General features: G+C 42.8%; 1 protein-coding gene across 1 annotated transcript in view; it reads left to right on the forward strand.

Annotated features, from left to right (window-relative positions):
• Window positions 1–12096, forward strand: part of LOC140736546 (calcium-activated chloride channel regulator 1-like) — a 106695-nt gene extending 94599 nt beyond the window's left edge. Inside the window, exon 15 of the mRNA XM_073062378.1 lies at window positions 10786–12096. Within this exon, the coding sequence (XP_072918479.1) occupies window positions 10786–11192 (407 nt within the window). The 3' untranslated portion in view covers window positions 11193–12096. The remainder of the gene's footprint in view (window positions 1–10785) is intronic.
• Window positions 12097–22198: the final 10102 nt, after the last annotated feature.

Here is a 22198-nt window from a genome sequence, read left to right on the forward strand (position 1 = left end):
ACTCGAATTCTGATTACAGATCACCCTGTGATCACTTGCATGGATAGCCAGCTCCTATCCGTAAAGGTGAACAGTTCTGTCCGCAGTTCCCTTGTAAGTTGCTCTGAAACATTCCTTTTTATAGAGTGATAGTCATAGAGCAGTACAACAGGGAGATAGGCCATTCTGCCCTTCTCCTCCATGCCAGCCAAGTTCCATCTAATCTAGTTCCATTTTCTAAATAATAATATCCAAAAACCAAACACAGGCAAACCCACACAACACACACAAAATGCTGGTAGAACACAGCAGGCTAGGCAGCATCTATAGGGAGAAACCCATCTTCTTTAATATTGCCTACTGAAATTCATGCTTTATTCATTTCATTTTTTTGAGAAGATCACTGAGCTTATCAGTATCTAAAGAACTTTTTACTTTAGTGATCACTTAAAAGCATCTGTTGACTTGAAAATTGTTTGGGCAGACATAACACAGAAGATGGGAGGAGAGAGCAGGTAAGTAAACTGTCTGCAATATGTATGAATCAGATACCTAAATGGTCCATTGACCCATGAACCTTGCCTTCTGCACTATTTCTTTATCTTGTAGCTCATAGTAATTTTATTGCATTGCACTGCGGTAGGTGGCCATTGTGTCCAATGATGACAGGAAACCTGTGCGGGAGAATTTTTAAAGTGAAAAAACTGTTCTACTTGGACAGTTCCACTCGCTCGACCTCAGAAGTCCAGGTCCAGTACAAACAAGCGTCACAAACTGGGGTCTTCCGTAGTTGCAGAGGATGACCATGACGTCTTCTGTGCCTTGTCAGGCCGTTCGCTCTCCATGGAGTGTTACAGTAGCACCTTCCTGGCCATTGGATCTCACTGTAGGTCTCATCCACCCAGTCCGCTGGAGCTGACTTTGCATGCTAGGACAGGCATGTTCCTATCTCACCAGTGTATGAGACTGCTGGCTACCCTCACCTGGTATAGCCCACCTGTTGAAGCAGTGTACCGAGCTGTGGCCACTGTCCAGTGGGACCCAAAGGTGACTGAGCTGCCCTGGACTGGATATGACAAGCCCCTTCACCTGAGCTGCTACCCCTCCCTGGAGGCCCCATTCACCACATTGCTGCTGCAAAATAACAAATTTCAAGATATATGTCAGTGAAAGTAAACCTGATTCTGATTCTAAAGGACTCCTTTCACAGAATGTTCTGATCACAGTTTGTTTTTCAAGTTCCCATGACGAAACTTTTTTCAAGTCAATTTTTAGTCAATGTTGAGTTTAATGTTGGCTTAGGTTAAAGGAGTTGCATTCTTGATTTAGGTTTGGTTACAGGTATCACTCACAGACAAACAGGCAGACACACACACACACACACATTTCTCTGCAGCTATAAAGCATAAACATTGTTAAGTGTTATTTGATGCTAAGTCTTCATCATGCCTTATTTTAGCTTGAAGGTGGTGAATCTCTGGAATTCATTGCCACAAATGGCTGTGGAGCCCAAATCACCGGGTAGACATAAAGCAGAGGTTGATGGGTTATTGATTAGTCAGGGCATGAAAGGTTACAGGGAGAAGACAGGAGAATGGAACTGAAAGGGATAATAAAGCGGTCATGATGGAATGGTGGAGCAGATTTGATGGGCTGAATGGCCTAATTCTGCTTCTATGTCTAAAATTTTATGATCAATGAAGATGTAATGGAGTACATAATAAAGAAGTTGTGAGATAGTAAGATTTACATTATTGTGTTTAATAATGCACGTTCCACTAAAATTGAATTTTTATGTGTCCTTTCATTGGAAACTATTGCTAACTATTTAGATGATGAGAGCTTCTTTCGTTCTTTCTTTCCCATTTTATCATTGAATCTGTGAAACTACATATAAAACCAGCTGGGCCTTGTTGGACTGTATTGTACAAGGACTATCCATTCATCTGACTGGTTTCTGATCTTTCTCATCGCTCTGCAGTCCCAATCTTTTTGAAAGCTGCTGCTGAACTTGTTTCCAACTTCTCTTCAGATCTCAGCAGTTCCCCTTATAATCAACATGCACAAAATCCTGAAGTAACTCAGAAAGCCAGGCAGTGTCTATTGAAAAGAGTAAAAAGTCAATGTTTCGGGCCAAGACCCTTCATCAGGACTCGAAAGGAAGCCATATTGAAGGGTCTCGGCCTGAAACGTCGATCGTTTATTTACTTCCATAGATGCTGCCTGGCCTGCTGTGTTTCTTCAGCATTTTGTATATGTTGCTTGGATTTCCAGCCTCTGCAAGTTTTCTTGTGTTTGTGAGTGCCCATTATAGTTCTTCCTCTTCACATCCCACCAGAATACTAACCCTGCACATTATTAAGTCTTTTGTCAATTAATCTAAACTTGAGTTTTCAGTTACTGACACTATTATTATGATGAGCGGTATCTTCTTCATTTCCTCTATCAGACTCTTTAAAGTTTGAACCTATCCTTTGCTTTGGTAGATCAGAATCTGTGGTTAAATTTCAGGTTAGGGTTGGTATTGAGGTTAGGATTGGGACTGGGGATAGGATTAGGATTAGGGTTAGGGTTGATGCTGGGGTTACAATTGGGGTTAGAGTTATGGATCGGATTGAGATTTGGGATGTGTTTAAGGTTGCATTGGGGTTTGGGTGAGGGTTCGGCACCCATTCAGCTCAATCACAGGTACCTGCCTTCCATCTTTATCCCTTCCCCTCAGTGTATCCTTTTTGATATTCCTTTCCATCTCAGGTGCTTGTCCATCTTCCATTTGGAGCTGCACTTAGAGGAATGTGTTCAATTTTGGTCACTATGTTCTAGGAAAGATGTTATTAAACTGGAAATAGTTCCAAAACTATTTACAGGCATCTTGTCAGGTCTTGATGGACTAAGTTAGGACTTTATTCTTTGGAGCATAGGAGACTGAGTGGTGATCTTACAGAGATGCACAAATCGAAGTTCAAAGTAAGTTATTAATTCAGTACATGTATGTACTGCTGAGACGTGTTTTCTTGCAGGCACACTCAATAAATCCAATAACAATAACAGAATCAATGCAAGATTGCATCCAACAGAGCAGACAACCAGTGTGCAAAGACAACAAACTGTGCAAATACAAAAGAAAAAAACGAAGCAATAATAATAAATAAAAGTGAGTCCATAGGTTGTGAAAACAGTTTGGAGATGGAGCAAGTGAAGATGAGCGAAGTTATACCCTCTGGTTCAAAAGCCTGATGATTGAGGGTTAATAACAGACAGGTTCTGTGGAGAGAGAAGAGGTTCAAAGGTCAAGTTTAATGTCAGTGAAATGTATACAATATACATGTACATCCTGCAATGCTTTTTCTTCGCAAACCTCCATCGAAACAGAGAAGTGCCCCATAGAATGAACGACAGTTAAATGTGAGAATCCCAAAGTCCCCCCCACAAGATCTCCCCTCCTGTGTGTAAGCAGCAGCAAGTAACGATCCCCCCCCAGCAAAAAAAAGGTACATCGGTACCATCACCAAGCCCAAGCGTGTGGTAACTGATAGCAAAGAACAGACAAAGTTATCCCAAAGGTTTTGCGTTTCATCTGACATTCGACAAACCACAGGTTCTCTCTCTCCCTGGCAAGGGGGAGGGAAGTGTCCCTCATTTTCACAGTGAGTGGGAGACATAACAACAACCCACTGGTTTACGATGTTAAGTCCATTTCATCACACTCTCAAGCTCTGTGTCCGAAGATCGCAAAGACCTCGGGTCTTCGGACCCACAGCAAAAGATTTTCCAGCCTCCCCAATGACACACAAGTCTTCTGCCGTGACACCGATCCTCGATCCACTCATTTCCAGAGCCCCAATGACACGATCAAGACTCTCAGGCCAAACCCTTGGCATGTGGAACCCCGAGAACGGGTCCCATTCCTGCAAAGAACCGAAGCCTGCATGCAACTCCAGGTCAGGGTCTTCAAAAGCACCCTAAAAGGGTAAAATAAAGATATTAAAGGTGGAAATAGAGCTGTTTCTGAAGATCCAAGCAAAGGAGTCACCATTAGGTGCCATTAACCCTCCCAAGCTCTGCCTTAAATGAGTTAGCATTAAAGAGATTAGATTCATTTGTCATGTGTACATTGAAACATGGAAACGTGCAGTGAAATGAGCCATTTTGCATCAACAACCAACACAGTCAGAAGATTGCGCTGGGAACAACCAGCAAGTGTCGCTTTTTGTTGGCCATGCTTTCGGTAACAACATACCAGAAGCATGCCCACAACTAAGTAACACTAACTGAACGTCTTTGGAATGTGGGAGGAATCTGGCACAACCAGAATAGGACCTTACAGTCACGGGGAAAACGTACGAACTCCTTACAGACAGCAATGCGATTTGGACCCTGATTGATAATCATGACTGCACTAACCACTATGCTGCTGCGCCACCCTTAAGGTGGATAACTTTACAGGTGAGTGAGGCAGATCCAACACAAGCAAGAGAAGTGCCACCAGTATTAAGGACCCCCACCATCCAGGTCATGTCCTCTTCTCAATACTGCCATCAGAGTGGAAGTACAGGAACCTGAAAATCCACACAGTGCATTAGGAAATTTCCTTTCCCTCGGCCATCAGATTTCTGAATGGACAATGAACATATAAACACCACCTCACTATTTTTGTTCTCTTTTTTGCAAAGGTTATTGAATTATTTTATATATGCTCTACTTCTTATCATAATTGTAGTATATTTTATGTATTGCCCTGTACTGCTGCCACAAAGCAACAACTCAACACAATCATTCAATCTGCGGGGAAGAGGAGACTGCACTGTAAGCACTAGATGCAATATGTTAGTTTGCAGAAAGTGCAAGGAATCACTGCTACCCCTGAAAACAATGTCTGGGTCTGTGCTTGTTTAAGGATGCGGTTAAAGTGCATAACCTGCATCTCCTCTGGTGGCATTAGAGAGTGCTACAAGAAGGGAAGTGGTTGATGGAGAAGGAAGAAAACATCAGTAAATCTGAAGGGACTGGCCCCTTCAAACCTATAAATTACTTTATAGTTACCACACACCACGCGAGGTATATTTTGCTTGGCATGCCATCCACACAGATCATTTCATCACACCAGTGCATTGAGGTAGTAGAATAATATAATGCAGAATGAGGTGTTACAGCTACAGAGAAAGTGCTGTGCAGATAGATAATATCCTCCAAGACCTTATCGTAGTGTTTGGATGCTTGTGAGCCTCAGCGACCCGGAACACTATGTTGGCTGGAGTCAGGGCCTTGTGCTTTAGCTCTTGGTAAGGTCATCCATGCCAAACAGGTCAAAATGTAGAGGCCAGACTAAGAGTGCCCCACCAGTCCTCCAGGTTTGGGGGTTCAGCTCAGGGCCAACAATGCTGACTGGTCAAAAAACAATTGTTACAGAAACAACAATGAGGAATCCATCTATACAGACAGAGATGGAGGACCTTCATTGTTGCCCTAAACAGCAGCATAACAGGCAGTAGGTAAGGTAGACAATATGGTGCAAGGACATAATGAGGTAGATTGTAAGGTCAGGAATTCATCCTATCATAGGGGCCCGTTCTATAGTCTTCTAACAAATATATCTCCTTGAGACTGGCAGTCCTTTATTTTTACCTGTTCTGCTCTGTTCTGTACTTTTTACACTTTACTCTGCACTGTTTTCATTCTACCTTGTCAGAATCAGAATTAGAATAAATTAAAGTATAAATAGCAATAAGTATATATAAAAAAGAAAATTAAGTTAAATAATTTGTGCAAAAGAGAAAAACAAATAATGAGGCAGTATTAATGGGTTCATTGTCCATGCAGAAATATGATGGTAGAGGGGAAGAAGCTGTTCCTGAAACGCTGAGTGTGTGTCTTCAGGCTCCGTAATGGTAGGACTGAGAAGAGGGCATGTCCTGTGTGATTGTGGTCCTTAGTGATGGATGCTGCCTTTCTGAGGCATCACATTTTGAAGGTGACATCGATGCTGCAGAATCCAGTGCCCATGTTGGAGCTGGCTGAGTTTACAACTTTCTGCAGCTTTTTTCCAATACCAGTGATGCTGCCTGTTAGAACGTGCTCCATGGTAAAGCTGTAGAAATTTGTGAGTGTCTTTGGTGACATATCATATCTCCTCGAACTGCGAATGAAATATAGCCACTGTCATGCCTTCTTTGTAACTGCATCAATATGTTGAGCCCAGGATTGATCCTCTGTGATCCTCAGGAACCTGAAAATAATTACCTTTTCCACTTGATCTCCTGTTGAATTCTGGTATGTGATATCTCAACTTGCCCTTCCTAAAGTCCTCAATCAATTCCTCGGCCCTTCTGACGTCGAGTGCAAGGTCGTTGCTGCAACACCTTTCAACCAGCTGATCCATCTCGCTCCTGTACACCTCCACATCAACACTTGAATTAATGCCAACAATAGTTGTGACATTGACAGATTTATAGATGGAGTTTGAGCTGTACACAGTCATGGGTATAGGGAGAGTAGAGCAGTGGGCTAAGCACACATCCTTGAGGTGTGCTACTGTTCATTGTCATGTGAGGAGGAGATGTCACTTCTGATCCGCACAGACTGTTGTCTCCTCATGAGAAAGTCAAGGATCCAGTTGCAGAGGGAGGTACAGAGGCCCAGGTTTTAGAGCTTGTTGATCAGCATTGAGGGTATGATTGTGTTGAGATGTAGTCAATAAACAGCAGCCTGATGTTGTTCTGCCTCAATACACCATGTAATGATTTGATCTGTATGAACAATATGCAAGACAAGCTTTTCACTGAATCTTGGCACAAGAATAAACCAGGATCAGTACAAGTACATGCTTCCAGCTTTTCGTATCTTCTACCCAATAGGAGGAGGGAGAATAATGTCTAGACTGGGTGATATCTTTGATTATTTTTGTTACTTTAGGTAGTGGGAAATGTGGACACACTCCATGGGGAAGGCTGGTCCCCATAATGGATTAGGCTTTGTCCACAACTCTCTGCTGTTTCTGATGCTCTCAGACAGAACAGTTGCCATACCAAGATGTCCTGCATCAGGGCAGAACCCATGAACACTACCTCGCTATTTCTTTTTTGCACTATATAATTATTTTTCATATTTTATACCTCCTTTCACCCTTAACCCATGAACTCTAGTTCTTGTCTCACCCAACCTCAGTGGAAGAAGTCCGCTTGCATTTACTCTATCCATACCCTCATAATTTTGTATATCCCCTCCTTTCCTATGCTGCAGGGAATAAAGTCCTTACCTCGTCAAACTTCCCCTATAACTCATCAAATCCTGGCAATACCCCTGTATATATTCTCTGTACACTTTCAATCTTTCTAATATCAATTTCATGGCATATCTTAGTGATAATAAATCTGATTCTGATTCTGTGGTGCATCATTAGGAGAAAGGAATGGAGAGGTGCATTCAATGCTACAAAAGCCAGAGTGGAACACCATCCTGGTAAAATTCTGTGACATCTTTTCCAAGGCCACGATATCCTTGCTTAAGTATGCTGCTTAGCACATACTATCTGAGTCCTAATATATGCTTAATGAGGGCTTGACCTCTTTGCCCTCATACCCTGTGACTTATTTCATAAAGCCAAGGAAAATGAGTGATTTTTCCAGCTGTATACTCTCAATAGCCACTTTATTAGACGATAAGATATAGGAACAGAATTAGGCCATTTTGCCCATTGCATAGAAATATAGAAAACCTACAGCACACTACACGCCCTTCGACCCACAAAGTTGTGCCAAACAAGTCCTTACCTTAGAAATTACACAGGGTTACCTATAGCCCTCTATTTTCCTAAGCTCCATGTACCTGTCTAGGAGTCTCTTAAAAGACCCTATCGTATCCACCTCCACCACCGTCGCTGGCAGCTCATTCCACACACTCACCACTCTTTGCGTAAAAAACTTACCCCTAACATCTCCTCTATACCTACTTCCAAACATCTTAAAACTGTGACCTCTTCTGCTAGCCATTTTTGCTCTGAGAAAAATCCTCTGACTATCTAGATGATCAATGCCTCTCATCATCTTGTACATTTTAATCAGGTCACAACTCATCCTCCATCGCTCCAAGGAAAAAAGGCCAAGTTCACTCAACCTATTCTCATAATGCATGTTCCCCAATCCAGGCAACATCTTTGTAAATCTCCTCTGCACCCTTTCTATGTCTTCCACATCCTTCCTGTAGTGAGGTGACCACAACTGTGCACAGTATTCCAAGTGGGGCATGACAAGGGTCCTATATAGCTGCAATACTACCTCTCAGCTCTTAAACTCAATCCCACGATTGATAAAGGCCAATGCACCATATTCTTTCTTAACCACAGAGTCAACCTGCTCAGCAGCTTTGAGTGTCCTATGGACTCAGACATCCCTCTGATCCTCCACACTACCAAGAGTCTTACCATTAATGCTATATTCTGCCATCATATTTGACTTACCAAAATGAACCACCTCACAATTATCTAGGTTGAACTCCATCTGCCACTTCTCAGCCCAGTTTTGCATTCTATCAATGTCCCGCTGTAACCTCTGACAGCCCTCCACACTATCCGCAACACCCCCCAACCTTTGTGTCATCAGCAAATTTACTAACGCATGTCTCCACTTCTTCATCCAGGTCGTTTATAAAAATCACGAAGAGTAGGGGTTCCAGAACAGATCCCTGAGCCACTGGTCACCAACCTCCATGCAGAATATGACCCGTCTACAACCACTCTTTGCCTTCTGTGAGCAAGACAGTTCTGGATCCACAAAGCAATGTCCCCTTAGATCCCATGCCTCCTTATCTTCTCAATAAGCCTTGCATGGGGTACCTTGTCAGAGGTCTTGCTGAAATTCATATACACTACATCTATTGCTCTATCTTCATCAATGTGTTTAGTCACGTCCTCAAAAAATTCAGTCAGGCTCATAAGACATGACCTGCCCTTGACAAAGCCATGCTGACTATTCCTAATCATATTATGCCTCTCCAAATGTTCATAAATCCTGCCTGTCAGGATCTTCTCCATCAATTTACCAAACATTGAGGTAAGACTCACTGGTCTATAACTTCCTGGGCTATCTCTACTCCCTCCCTTGAATAAGGGAACAACATCCGCAACAATCCTCCGGAACCTCTCCCATCCTCATTGATGATGCAAAGATCATTGCCAGGGTCTTAGCAATCTCCTCCCTCACCTCCCACAGTAGCCTGGGGTACATCTTGTCCGTTCCCGGAGACTTATGCAACTTGATACATTCCGAAAGCTCAAGCACATCCTCTTTCTTAATATCTATATGCTCAAGCATTTCAATCAGCTGTGTCATCCCTACAATCACCAAGATCCTTTCCATAGTGAATACTGAAGCAAAGTATTCATTAAGTACCTCTACTATCTCCTCCAGTTCCATACACACTTTTCCACTGTCACACTTGATTGGTCCTATTCTCTCACGTCTTATCCTCTTGCTTTTCACATGTTTGTAGAATGTCTTGGGATTTTCCTTAATCCTGTCCGTCAAGGCCTTCTCATGGCCCCTTCTGAGTCCCCTAATTTTTTTCTTAATTTCCTTCCTGCTAGCCTTATAATCTTCTAGTTTCCTATCATTACCTAGATTTCTAAACTTTTCATTAGCTCTTCTTTTGTTCATGACTGGATTTACAACAGCCTTTGTACACCAGGGTTCCTGTACCCTACCATAACTTCCCTGTCTCACTGAAACATACCTATGCAGAACTCCACACAAATATCCCCTAAACATTTGCCACATTGCTTCCATACATTTCCCTGAGAAATCTATTTCCAATTTATGCTTCCAAGTTCCTGCCTGATAGCCTCATATTTCCCCTTACTCCAATTAAACGCTTTCCTAACTTTTCTGTTCCTATCACTCTCCAATGCTATGGTAAATGTGACAGAATTGTGATCTCTATCTACAAAATGCTCTCCCACTGAGAGATCTGACCCCTGACCAGGTTCATTTCCCAATTCCGCCATTTCATCCTGGCTGATCCATTTTCCCTCTCAGCCCTAATTTCCCGCCTTCTCCCCATATCCCTTCATGCCCTGACTGAACAAGAATCTATCAACCGCTGCCTTAAAAATACCCAATGACTCAGCCTTCACAACTGCCTGTGGCAATGAATTCCACAGATTCACCACTCACTGGCTAAAGAAATTCTTCCTCCTCTCCATTCTAGAAGGACGCCCCTCTATTCTGAGGCTGTGTCCACTGATGTTAGATTCCCCCACCACAGGAAACATCCTCTCCACAACCACTCTATTTCCTGGACCTACTAAAATGGGCACTGAGTGTATATTTGTGGTCTTCTGCTGTTGTAGGCCATCCATTTCAAGATCAATGTGCTGTGTGTTCAAAGATGCTCACCACTGTTGTAACACATGGTTATTTGTGTTACCGTTGCCTTCCTGTCAGCTTGAGCTAGTCTGGCCTTCTTCTCTGACCTTTCTCATCATAAAGGTACCACTCACTTAAAGTAATTTTTGTTTTTCTGTAAACTCTAGGGATTGTTGTGTGTGAAGATCGCAGAGTATTTGAGATACTCAAATCATTCTGTCTGGCACTAACAATCATTCCACAGTCAAAGTCACTTTGATCACATTTCCTCCCAATTCTGATGTTTAGTCTGAACAATGGAACCTCTTGACCATGTTTGCATACCTTTATGCATTAAGTTGTTACTGTATGAAGAGTACAGATTAGCTGATGAAGAATACCCGATACCTGATAAAGTATTCACTGAGTATATAAAAATACATTAAAATCAATCTTCTTCTTTTTTTAGCTTCTCATTATGAAGTGAGAACAAGTGACAAACTGCTACAACTACGAGATAATTTTCCCAAAGCTCGACTAGTTAACACGACTATCATGATTCCACAACCTTACGGCTCCAAAGAAACACTAACTGTTTACTCTGAGAAGCCAAACATGGGAAATGGGGCAGTGATCTACTTTGCTGTGCGTGCATATGACCAGAGCAATCAATCTTCTGAGCTGTCAAACATAGCCACGGTATCTTCCTTTGTGTTTTCGGCTGAGGGACATCGTTCTACTTATTTATCATGGAAAGGTTGGATTCCAATAATAGTTGTAATTATTCTGTGTACATTTATTGGTCTCATTCTTTGCATTGTGTATCGACGAAGGAAAAGGAAACAAATGCATCTTGAAAATGCACAGGAATTTTAAAAAGGGAATGATGAAGTTGCTTGCAATTAAAATTGCCTAGATCTGAGCATTTAACTGGGTTTCATTTCAGGGACTGGGTTAGAAGGGGGAAAATCAGAATATGATCCAAATTCAGTTTTCCAATATATGATCGATATTCTAGGATTATAGCAATTGGGGGAATACCTGTGCAATGTTCACCCTCAATGACCATTTGTTAATTCTCCAGGCTTTACACTGATTTGTACTGGTTATACTTCAGGGAGCTTAAACCAAGGTTCCCAGCTCTTTGAATCTGAGCAAATACATGTATTCAATACAGATATAGAAAGTAGAACATAGAACAGTACAGCACAGTACAGGCCATTCAGCTAGAAATCTGAGCCAACCTTTGAACCTACTCCAAAATCAATCTAACACACCTCTCCCGCAAAGCCCTCCATATGTCATTTATTCATATACATATCTAAGAGTCTCTTAAATGTTTCCAACTTTTTTTATACCATGGACCTCGACCATTAACTGTGGGATACGTGGACCCCAGGCTGGGAACCCCTGCCCTAATGTATCTGTCTCTATCACCATGACACACACACACACACACACACACACACACACACACACACACACACACACACACACACACACACACACACACACACACACACACACACACACACACACACACACACACACACACACACACACACACACCACTCTCTATGTAATAAAAATTACCTCTGACATAATCCCGATATGTTTCACCAACCACTTTAAAGTATGCCATCTTGGATTAGCTTTTCTGCTATGGGGGACAAAAAAGTGCTAGCTCTCTATTCTATAAGTGGCTCTTATCTTACACAGCTTCATCAAGTCACCTCGCATTGAAAAACCCCAGCTCGCTCAACCATGTATGTGAAATGGACTAATTTTGTAGTATTTCTTTTTGCTATGCACTAATAAAAGATTTCCATTGAAAATGTTGTCTCCTTTGTGTGAATAAACTGATTATTCATAACTATTTTACACTACATCAAAGTCTGGTGTAGAGAAACTTTAAGGTATTGGTGGAAGTATGTTGACATGGATTGAGGAATTCGAGTACACAGAAGAGAGGGATGAATCAGATTCAGATTGTTTTATTGTCATAGAACATAGAATAGTACAGCAGACTACAGGCCCTTTGGCCCACAATGTTGTGCCGACCTTCAAACCCTGCCTCCCATATAACCCCCTACCTTAAATTCCTCCATATACCTGTCTAGTAGTCTCTTAAACTTCACTAGTGTATCTGCCTCTACCACTGACTCAGGCAGTGCATTCCATGCACCAACCACTCTCTGAGTGAAAAACCTTCCTCTAATATCCCCCTTGAACTTCCCTCCCCTTACCTTAAAGCCATGTCCTCTTGTACTGCGCAGTGGTGCCCTGGGGAAGAGGCGCTGGCTGTCCACTCTGTCCATTCCTCTTAATATCTTGTACACCTCTATCATGTCTCCTCTCATCCTCCTTCTCTCCAAAGAGTAAAGCCTTAGCTCCCTTAATCTCTGATCATAATCCATAGTCTCTAAACCAGGCAGCATCCTGGTAAATCTCCTCTGTACCCTTTCCAGTGCTTCCACATCCTTCCTATAGTGAGGCGACCAGAACTGGACACAGTACTCCAAATGTGGCCTAACTAGAGTTTTATAGAGCTGCATCATTACACCGCGTCTCTTAAACTCTATCCCTCGACTTATGAAAGCTAACACCCCATAAGCTTTCTTAACTACCCTATCTACCTGTGAGGCAACTTTCAGGGATCTGTGGACATATACCCCCAGATCCCTCTGCTCCTCCACACTACCAAGTATCCTGCCATTTACTTTATACTCTGCCTTGGAGTTTGTTCTTCCAAAGTGTACCACCTCACACTTCTCCGGGTTGAACTCCATCTGCCACTTCTCAGCCCACTTCTGCATCCTATCAATGTCTCTCTGCAATCTTTGACAATCCTCTACACTATCTACAACACCACCAACCTTTGTGTCATCTGCAAACTTGCCAACCCACCCTTCTAACCCCACATCCAAGTCATTAATAAAAATCACAAAAAGTAGAGGTCCCAGAACAGATCCTTGTTGGACACCACTAGTCACAACCCTTCAATCTGAATGTACTCCCTCCACCACGACCCTCTGCCTTCTGCAGACAAGCCAATTCTGAATCTACCTGGCCAAACTTCCCTGGATCCCATGCCTTCTGATTTTTTGAATAAGCCTACCGTGTGGAACCTTGTCAAATGCCTTACTAAAATCCATGTAGATCACATCCACTGCACTGCCCTCATCTATATGCCTGGTCACCTCCTCAAAGAACTCTATCAGGCTTGTTAAGCATGATCTGCCCTTCACAAAACCATGCTGACTGTCCCTGATCAGACCATGATTCTCTAAATGCCCATAGATGCTATCTCTAAGAATCTTTTCCAACAGCTTTCCCACCACAGACAGTCATTGACACCAGGGTCAGATTGCTTTATTGTCATTGAAACCAGGGTCAGATTGCTTCATTGTCACGTCCACCAGGGTCAGAATGATTTATTGTCATTGACACCAGGGTGCCATGAAATACCTTGCAGACTAACCAGAAGACATGGTAATAATGAGTACAACAGTAAGTACACCCAGTGGCCACTTTATTAGGTGCACCTGTACACTTATTTACTAATACAAATATCTAATTACTGAATTACATGGCAGCAATTCAGTGCAGAAAAGCGTGCAGACATGGTCAAGAAATTCAGTTGTTGTTCATACCAGACATCAGACTGGGGGAAAAGTGTGATCTAAGTGACTTTGATCTTAGCGGAATTCTTGTTGGTGCCAGAGAGGATAGCTTGAGTATCTCAGAAACTGCTGATCCCCTGGGATTTTAGACAATAAAGACGTAGGGCAGAATTAGTCTATTTGGTCCTTTGTATCAGCTCTGCTATTTCATTGTGGCTGTTGCATTTCACTCTCCACCCTATTTTCCTGCCTTCTCCCCGTAACCTTTCACACCCTAACTTAAGTACAAATCAACCTCTGCCTTAAATACACCCAATGACCTGCCGTCCACAGCTGCCTATGGTAATGAATTCCACAGATTCACCACACTCTGAAAGAAATTACTCCTGATCTCCATTCTAAACGAACATTGCTCTATTCTGAGATTGTATCCTCTTATCCTAGACTCCTCCACAAAAGGAAACATCCCGTCCGCATCTACTCTACCTCGACCTTTCACCATTCAATGGATTTCAAAGAGATCCCCCCCCTCCCCACTCCCAATCTTTCCTCTAAATTTCAGTGTGTACAGGCCCAGAGCCATCATACACTCACAATATGATAAGCCATTCATATCAGCACAATGGACTCCAGAGTCCACAGCAGTGTGCAGAAGGGGCATCTCTGAATCCACATGTCGAACCCTGAAGTAAATGGGCAACAGCACCAGATAGATGCATGGCTGAAGAATTGGAGCAGGGAGCAGGGATTCAGATTTCTGGATAATTCGGACACTTCGGGGGCAGATGGCACCTGTACAAAAGGGACGAGTTGCACTTGCTTCCGAAGGGGATCAATATTACATAGAAAACCTACAGTACAATACAGGCCCTTCGGCCCACAAAATATTCTTGTGGGCAAGTTTACTGTAGCTGTTGGGAGTGATTTGAACTAATATGGCAGAAGGATGGGAACCAGTATAAAAGAACTGAGGATAAGCCAGCAGGTTTACAAATGTATGATGGATGTAACATGAATGTCAGATCATGTCCAAGATATCCTTCAGTGGAAGGGAGAACAGCCAGAGGTCATGGTACATATTGGTACCAGCGACATAGGGAGGAAAAGGGAAGAGGTCCTGACAAAAGACTTCAGTGAGTTAGGAAGGAAGTTAAGAAGCAGGGCCACAAAGGGAGTAATCTCGGGATTACTACCTGTGCCACGTGACAGTGAGAATAGGAATAAAATGAGGTGGAGGATAAATGCATGGCTGAGGACATTGGAGCAGGGAGCAGGGATCCAGATTTCTAGATCATTGGGAACTCTTTTGGGGCAGATGTGACCTGTACAAAAGGGACAGGTTGAACTTGAATCCCAGGGGACTAATAACCTGGCAGGGGGGTTTGCTAAGTCTACTGGGAAGAGTTTAAACTAGAATTGTTGGGGGGGTGGGAACCAAACTGAAGAGACTGAGGAAAAGGAGGTTGGCTCACAAATAGAGAAAGCTTGTAGACAGTGCGAGAGTGAGGATAGGCAGGTGATAGAGAAGGGACACGCTCAGAACAAAGGTTTGAGATGTGTCTATTTTAACGCTAGGAGTGTTGTGAAAAAAGTGGATGAGCTTAGAGCATGGATCAGTACTTGGAGATATGATGTGGTGGTCATTTCAGAGACTTGGATGGCTCAGGGAGAGGAATGGTTACCTCAAGTGCCAGGTTTTAGATGGTTCAGAAAGGACAGGGAGGGAGGCAAAAGAGGTGGGGGCTTGGCACTGTTGATCAGAGATAGTGGCACGGCTGCAGAAAAGGTGGACGCCATGGAGGGATTGTCTATGTGCAGAGGTTAGGAATGGGTCAATAACTTTACTACAAACATTTGTAGGTGTTTTTTATAGGCCACCCAATAGTAACAGGGATTTCAAGGAGCAAATAGGGAAACAAATCCTGGAATGGTGTAATAATAACAGAATTGCCATAATGGGAGATATTAATTTCCAAAAATATCGATTGGCATCTCCCTAGAGCAAGGGGGTTTAGATGGGGTGGAGTTTGTTAGGTGTGTTCAGGAAGGCTTCTTGACACAGTATGTAGATAAGCCTACAAGAGGAGAGGCTGTACTTGATTTGGTATTGGGAAATGAACCTAGTCAGGTGTCAGATCTCTCAGTGCGAGAGCATTTTGGAGATAGTGATCATAATTCTACCTCTTTTATAATAGCATTGGAGAGAGATAGAAACAGACAAGTTAGAAAAGTGTGTAATTGGAGTAAGGGGAATTATGAGGCTATCAGGCAGGAAATCAGAAGTTTAAATTGGAAAGAGATGTTCTCAGGGAAAAGTATGGAAGAAATGTGGCAAATATTCAGGGGAATATTTGAATGGAGTTATGCACAGGTACTTTCCAATGAGACAGCGAAGTTATGGTAGGGTACAGGAACCGTGGTGTACAAAGGCTGTAATAAATCTAGTTGAGAAGAAAAGGAAAGCTTGCAAAATGTTCAGAGATCTAGGTAGTTAGAGATATAGAAGATTATAAGGCTAACAGGAAGGAGGGTAAAAAGGAAATTAGGAGAGCTAGAAGGGGCCACGAGAAGGCCTTATCAGGCAGGATTAAGGAAAATCCCAAGGTATTCTACAAGTATGTGAAGAGTAAGAGAATAAGAAGTGAAAGTATAGGACCTATCAAGTATGACAGTAGGAAAGTGTGTATGGAACCGGAGGAAATAGCAGAGGTACTCAATGAATACTTTACTTCAGTATTCATTATGGAAAAGGATCTTGGTGATTGTAGTGATGACTTGCAGCAGCCTGAAAAGCTTGAGCATGTAGATATTAACAAAGAGGATGTGCTGGAGCTTTTAGAAATCATCAATTTTCATAAGTCGCCGGGACTGAAAGAGATGGACCCCAGGCTACTGTGAGAGGTGAGGGAGGAGATTGCTGAGCCTCTGGCAATGATCTTTGCATCATCAATGGGGACAGGAGAGATTCCGGAGGATTGGAGGTTTGCGGATGTTGTTCCTTTATTCAAGAGAGGGAGTAGAGATAGCCCAGGAAGTTATAGACCAGTGAGTCTTACCTCAATGGTTGGTAAGTTGATGAAGAATATCCTGAGAGGCAGGATTTATGAACATTTAGAGAGGCATAATATGATTAGGAATAGTCAGCACGGCTTTCTCAAGGGCAGGTCATGTCTTATGAGCCTGATTGAATTTTTTGAGGATGTGGCTAAACACATTGATGAAAGTAGAGCAATAGATGTAGTGTATATGGATTCCAGCAAGACATTTGCTAAGGTACCCCATGCAAGGCTTATTGAGAAAGTAAAGAAGCATGGGATCTAAGGGGACATTGCTTTGTGGTTCCAGAACTGGCTTGCCCACAGAAGGCAAAGAGTGGTTGTAGACAGGTCATATTCTATATGGAGTTCAGTGACCAGTGGTGTGCCTTGGGGATCTGTTCTGGGACCCCTTCTCTTCGTGATTTTTATAAATGACCTGGATGAGGAAGTGAAGGGATGGTTTAGTAAGTTTGCTGATGACACAAAGGTTGGAGGTGTTGTAGATAATATGGAGGGCTGTCAGAGGTTACAGCAGGACATTGATAGGATGCAAAACTGGGCTGAGAAGTGGCAGACTGAGTTCAACCCAAATAAGTGTGAAGTGGTTCATTTTGGTAGGTCAAATATGATGGCAGAATATAGTATTAATGCTAAGACTCTTGGCAGTGTGGATGATCAGAGGGATCTTGGGGTCCGAGTCCATAGGACGCTCAAAGCAGCTGAGCAGGTTGACTCTGTTGTTAAGAAGGCATACAGTGTATTGGCCTTCATCAATCATAGAATTGAATTCAGGAGCCAAGAGGACCCTGGTCAGACCCCACTTGGAGTACTGTGCTCAGTTCCTGTTGCCTCACTACAGGAAGGATGTGGAAGCCATAGAAAGATTTACAAGGATGTTGCCTGGATTGGGGAGCATACCTTATGAAAACAGGTTGAGTGAACTCAGCTTTTTATCCTTGGAGCGACGGAGGATGAGAGGTGACCTAATAGAGGTGTACAAGATGATGAGAAGCATTGATAGTGTGGACAATCAGAAGCTATTTCCCAGGGCTGAACGGATTGCCAGAAGAGGACATGGGTTTAAGGTGTTGGGGAGTAGGTACAGAGGAGGTGCCAGGGGTAAGTTTTTTACGCAGAGAGTGGTGAGTGCGTGTAATGGCCAGTCAGCAACAGTGGTGGAGGCAGGTACGATAGGGTCTTTTAAGAGACTTTTGAATAGGTACATGGAGCTTAGAAAAACAGAGGGCTATGTGTAAGCCTAGGAATTTCTAAGGTAGGGACATGTTCAGCACAGCTTTGTGGGCCGAAGGGCCTGTATTGTGCTGTAGGATTTCTATATTTCTATGAATGTAAGGAAGGACAAGCCAATGAATAGGTACAAATGCAGACAGAAAAAAAGAGTTAAATAGTACCACAGAAGGAAAATTTAAAAGGGCAAAGAATGCAGGACTAAAGGTGCTGAATTTAAATGTGCATAACATTCGGCATAAGGTGGACGAATTCATAGCACCATTAGCGATTGGTCGGTATGAGGTTGTGAGCATCACTGAGTCATAGCTGAAAGAAGGCGATAGTTGAGAGCTGAACATCAAAGGATATACAAAGATTGCAAATGTCACTCCACTCTTTAAAAAGGAAGGAAGGCAAAAGAGAGGAAATTATAGGCTAATTAGCCTAACTTCAGTGGCTGGGAAAGTGTTGGAGTCTATTATTAAGGATGTGGTTTTGAAATACTTGGAGACTAATGATAAAATAAATCAAAGTCAGCAAAGGTTCTGTCAAAGGAAATCTTGCCAAGGGAAATTGGAGAGAGTCAGCAGAGGTTCACAAAGTGGATTCCAGAGATGAAGGGGTTAACATTTGAGAAGCATTTGGCAACTTTTGGCCTGTATTCACTGGAATTTTGAAGAATGCGGGAGAATCTCATTGAAATCTACCGAATGTTGAAAGGACTAGATAGGGTGGATGTGGAGAGGAAGTTTCCTCTGACGGGGGGGGAGGGGGGGGATAGCCAGAACTTGAAGACAAAGCCTCAAAATTAGAGCAACCTTTTAGAACAGAAGTAAGGAGGAATTTTTTTTCAGCCAGAGAGTAGTGAATCTGTGGAATGCTCTGCCACAGACTGCATTGGAGGCCAAGTCCATGGGTATATTTTAGGTGGAAGTCGATCATTTCCTGATCAATCAGGGCATCAAAGGACATGACAAGAAGGCAGCTGTCTGGGGTTGCGTTGGATCTGGGATCAGTCATGATGGGATGGTGGAACAAATCCAATGGGCTGATTCTGTTCCTATGACTTATGGTCTTCTGGTCTAAGACCATAAAAATACACTCAGTGACTCCTTTATTGGGCACAAGAGGTACCTAATAAAGTGGCCACTGTATGCATATTAATGAACAGAAAATTGGTGGAATGTTGCAAAGTACTGTTTTGTAAATTGAGGAAGTGTGAAAAGTAATGTCTAAAAGACGCTAACGTTAGAGATAGAATTAGGGTCAAGAATATGGCAGCATTACTGGGAAGGAAACAAGACACAAAAACACTGGGGGAACTCAGGAAGGAAAATAGACAGTTGACATTTCAGGCTGAGTCCCTTCATCAGGACTTGATGAAAAGTCTCAGCCCAAAATCTTGCAGGCATGTTCAATACATCCAAGAAACAAAATAGAATCAGTGCAAGAATCAATGAAAGGAAATGGCCAGTGTGACGGGCACCCTTGACAATTACTGTTAACCTTCCTGAAGCAATGTACTGAAGGCAGTGTTCTATCCAGTCCACCTTCATGGAAGCAATGTTCCCATAAATTTGTAATGACCAGGGTGTGCAAAACCCTTGTGCTGTGCAATTTTTTGTCCAGTGACAATAACATGTGCGCATTGAATTTTTAAGTGGAAGTAAACTTGAAGATATTGTAAGGATAATAAACTACCAAGTTCAGTTTGTTGTTCATTGTTTACAAGAAACAAAATCATACACAACAATGAATCTTATTTCACATGTACCATATAACAGCATGTAATAATATCAGTCTTTTCATGTTTTTAAAGTTGTTTGCAATGGTCATTAAGCCATTCCACTTTAAAGTAACTAGCAGTTCTTTTCCCTTACCTGCCCTTTGCTTCTTTGAAATTTGAAATTTGACTTAGTTGTTATGTGTGATGAGAAAACAAGATGGAGATGGGGTCCTGAGTTGACCCCCCCCCCCCGTGAACTATGCTGCTAATGAGAGAGAGAGAGAGATGGAGACCAGAGGGAGAGGCATCTGATGCCAATGCCCCGTTTGAGTGTGTCCAAGATGGGGATGCACGTGGTCCTGAACCTAGTCACGGAGCTCAGAAAAAGTCTGAGGTATTTGACTCAGCTGGACGAGACGGTCGTCCTTTTGTAGCAGATAGACTTGGTTCGGAAAAAAAGGGGTTAACCTTGGGAAGTGTGAGTTCCCAGTGGTTGTGCTGAAGGGGATGTTCAGAGTTAATATGGAGTTTACGAATGGGGAGATAACTGTTGTTGTGGAGGAGAACAGTAAATCTGTAGTTCCCAAATCGAATGAAAAAAAGTTAAAGTCTAGATTGATGCCTGCGCATCGATTACAGGTTGATTTGGAATGTAAGGGTGCCTCACAAGCTATTGTTATTCAAGAAAGCGCTGTGAGGAAGCCAAAATTTAAATGCGGCCAGAGAAAAAGGTTCAAACTGAAACACATCAGCCTGCATGGTCTTGACAAAAGGGTTAACTACCGGTGTAGCATTAAAGAATTGGGTGGAAATTCCCATGATGGACTAGGTTGGGGACACGGAGTTAAGAGAATAACCCTCGTGGAAAGGAAAGGCAGGAGAGTACCTCGCCAAATTACTCAAGTTCCCCACGGGGAGACTCTCCGGAAAAGAGGAGATGGTTAATAGAAAATGCCATTTTTAAAAAGCAACGCCGGTTGTACGGGTTTGCACCAAAGCCTGTGACTAATAAACACAACCCCTTTGGAGACCTGCCGGTGAAATAACATGACCGAAACGATTAGTATTTGTATAAACTTTTGTAGATGCACCTAAGCTAAGATCACACCTCCTTAGTTTTGTTGCTGAAGAAAATAAATAAATAGGTGGTTATTGAGCTGAAGTTTGATGCTACCAGACTTTAGTACGGTACGCGATGTTAAGATATTAAAGAAAGGGACACTGTAATTGTTACCTGTTTAGATACTGACTTGAATGTATAACGGTAGTACTCTGTGAAGAGAGGAGCTTGTGTATTGTGTTAGAAAAAAAATCCTATAAGACTCTGTACCAACTTGTTTTTTAACCGCTGGTAAAAAAACTTTTAAGAGGGGAGGTGTTATGACCCCAGCCCCCTCCTTTGTGAGATTCGCAAGAGCCCCTAGTCAAGGGGGGGTCAAATGACCCAAGAGAGAGACCACGTTCCCCCGGGAAGCAGAATAAAGCGACTCTTTGACTATTGTCTCATGAAGACCACGTGTAAAGCCCTCGGGCAAAGTGGGCTGGTTGAGAGAGATTGACACCGGCGGTCCCGTGAGGAAGTATAAAGGAGGGTCTGGGGGGAGGACCCCTTCAGACGCACCAGAAGATACGCGAGAATTCCTGCGACAGCGTTTTGATAGCGACAGCCAGTGGTGGGGTTCGTGTGCGACTTTTCCTTGCCTGGGATTGGCGACCTCACCACGGAAGAACGGCCTAGCTACAGGGGAAGCCACAGATGAGAGTCCATTCCCCAACGAAACTTCCGACTACCTCCTACAGGTTGGAAAACCTGTCGGGTAAATGTTTCATTTTCTCTCTCTCTTTCTAACAAAAGTGCACCAACGCGACACCATGACAACGGCAGCTGGTGGAACTGCAGTGACCGCAAACACTTTTAGATATCCAGCAAACAATATATATCTACATTACCCCAGACAACGATAGAGTTTATTTCTGATTGATTATTACTATACCTGTGCTTTAGATTGAGTTGTGACGACGTACATGATCTGAATGTTTTGTATTAACCATGCGTTTGTGCCCCTTTATAAATAAAAACGTATGAAAATAGTAGTATCAGGCTTCAGCGGACCCATCTATCTTTGCTGATAAGTCACCCGGTTACTGGGGAACGTAACAGTTGTTATGTGTGATGAGAAAACAAGATGGAGATGGGGTCCTGAGTTGACCCCCCCCCTGTGAACTATGCTGCTAATGAGAGAGAGAGATGGAGACCAGAGGGAG

Source organism: Hemitrygon akajei, chromosome 12, assembly GCF_048418815.1.
Source record: "Hemitrygon akajei chromosome 12, sHemAka1.3, whole genome shotgun sequence".
Taxonomy (NCBI): domain Eukaryota; kingdom Metazoa; phylum Chordata; class Chondrichthyes; order Myliobatiformes; family Dasyatidae; genus Hemitrygon; species Hemitrygon akajei.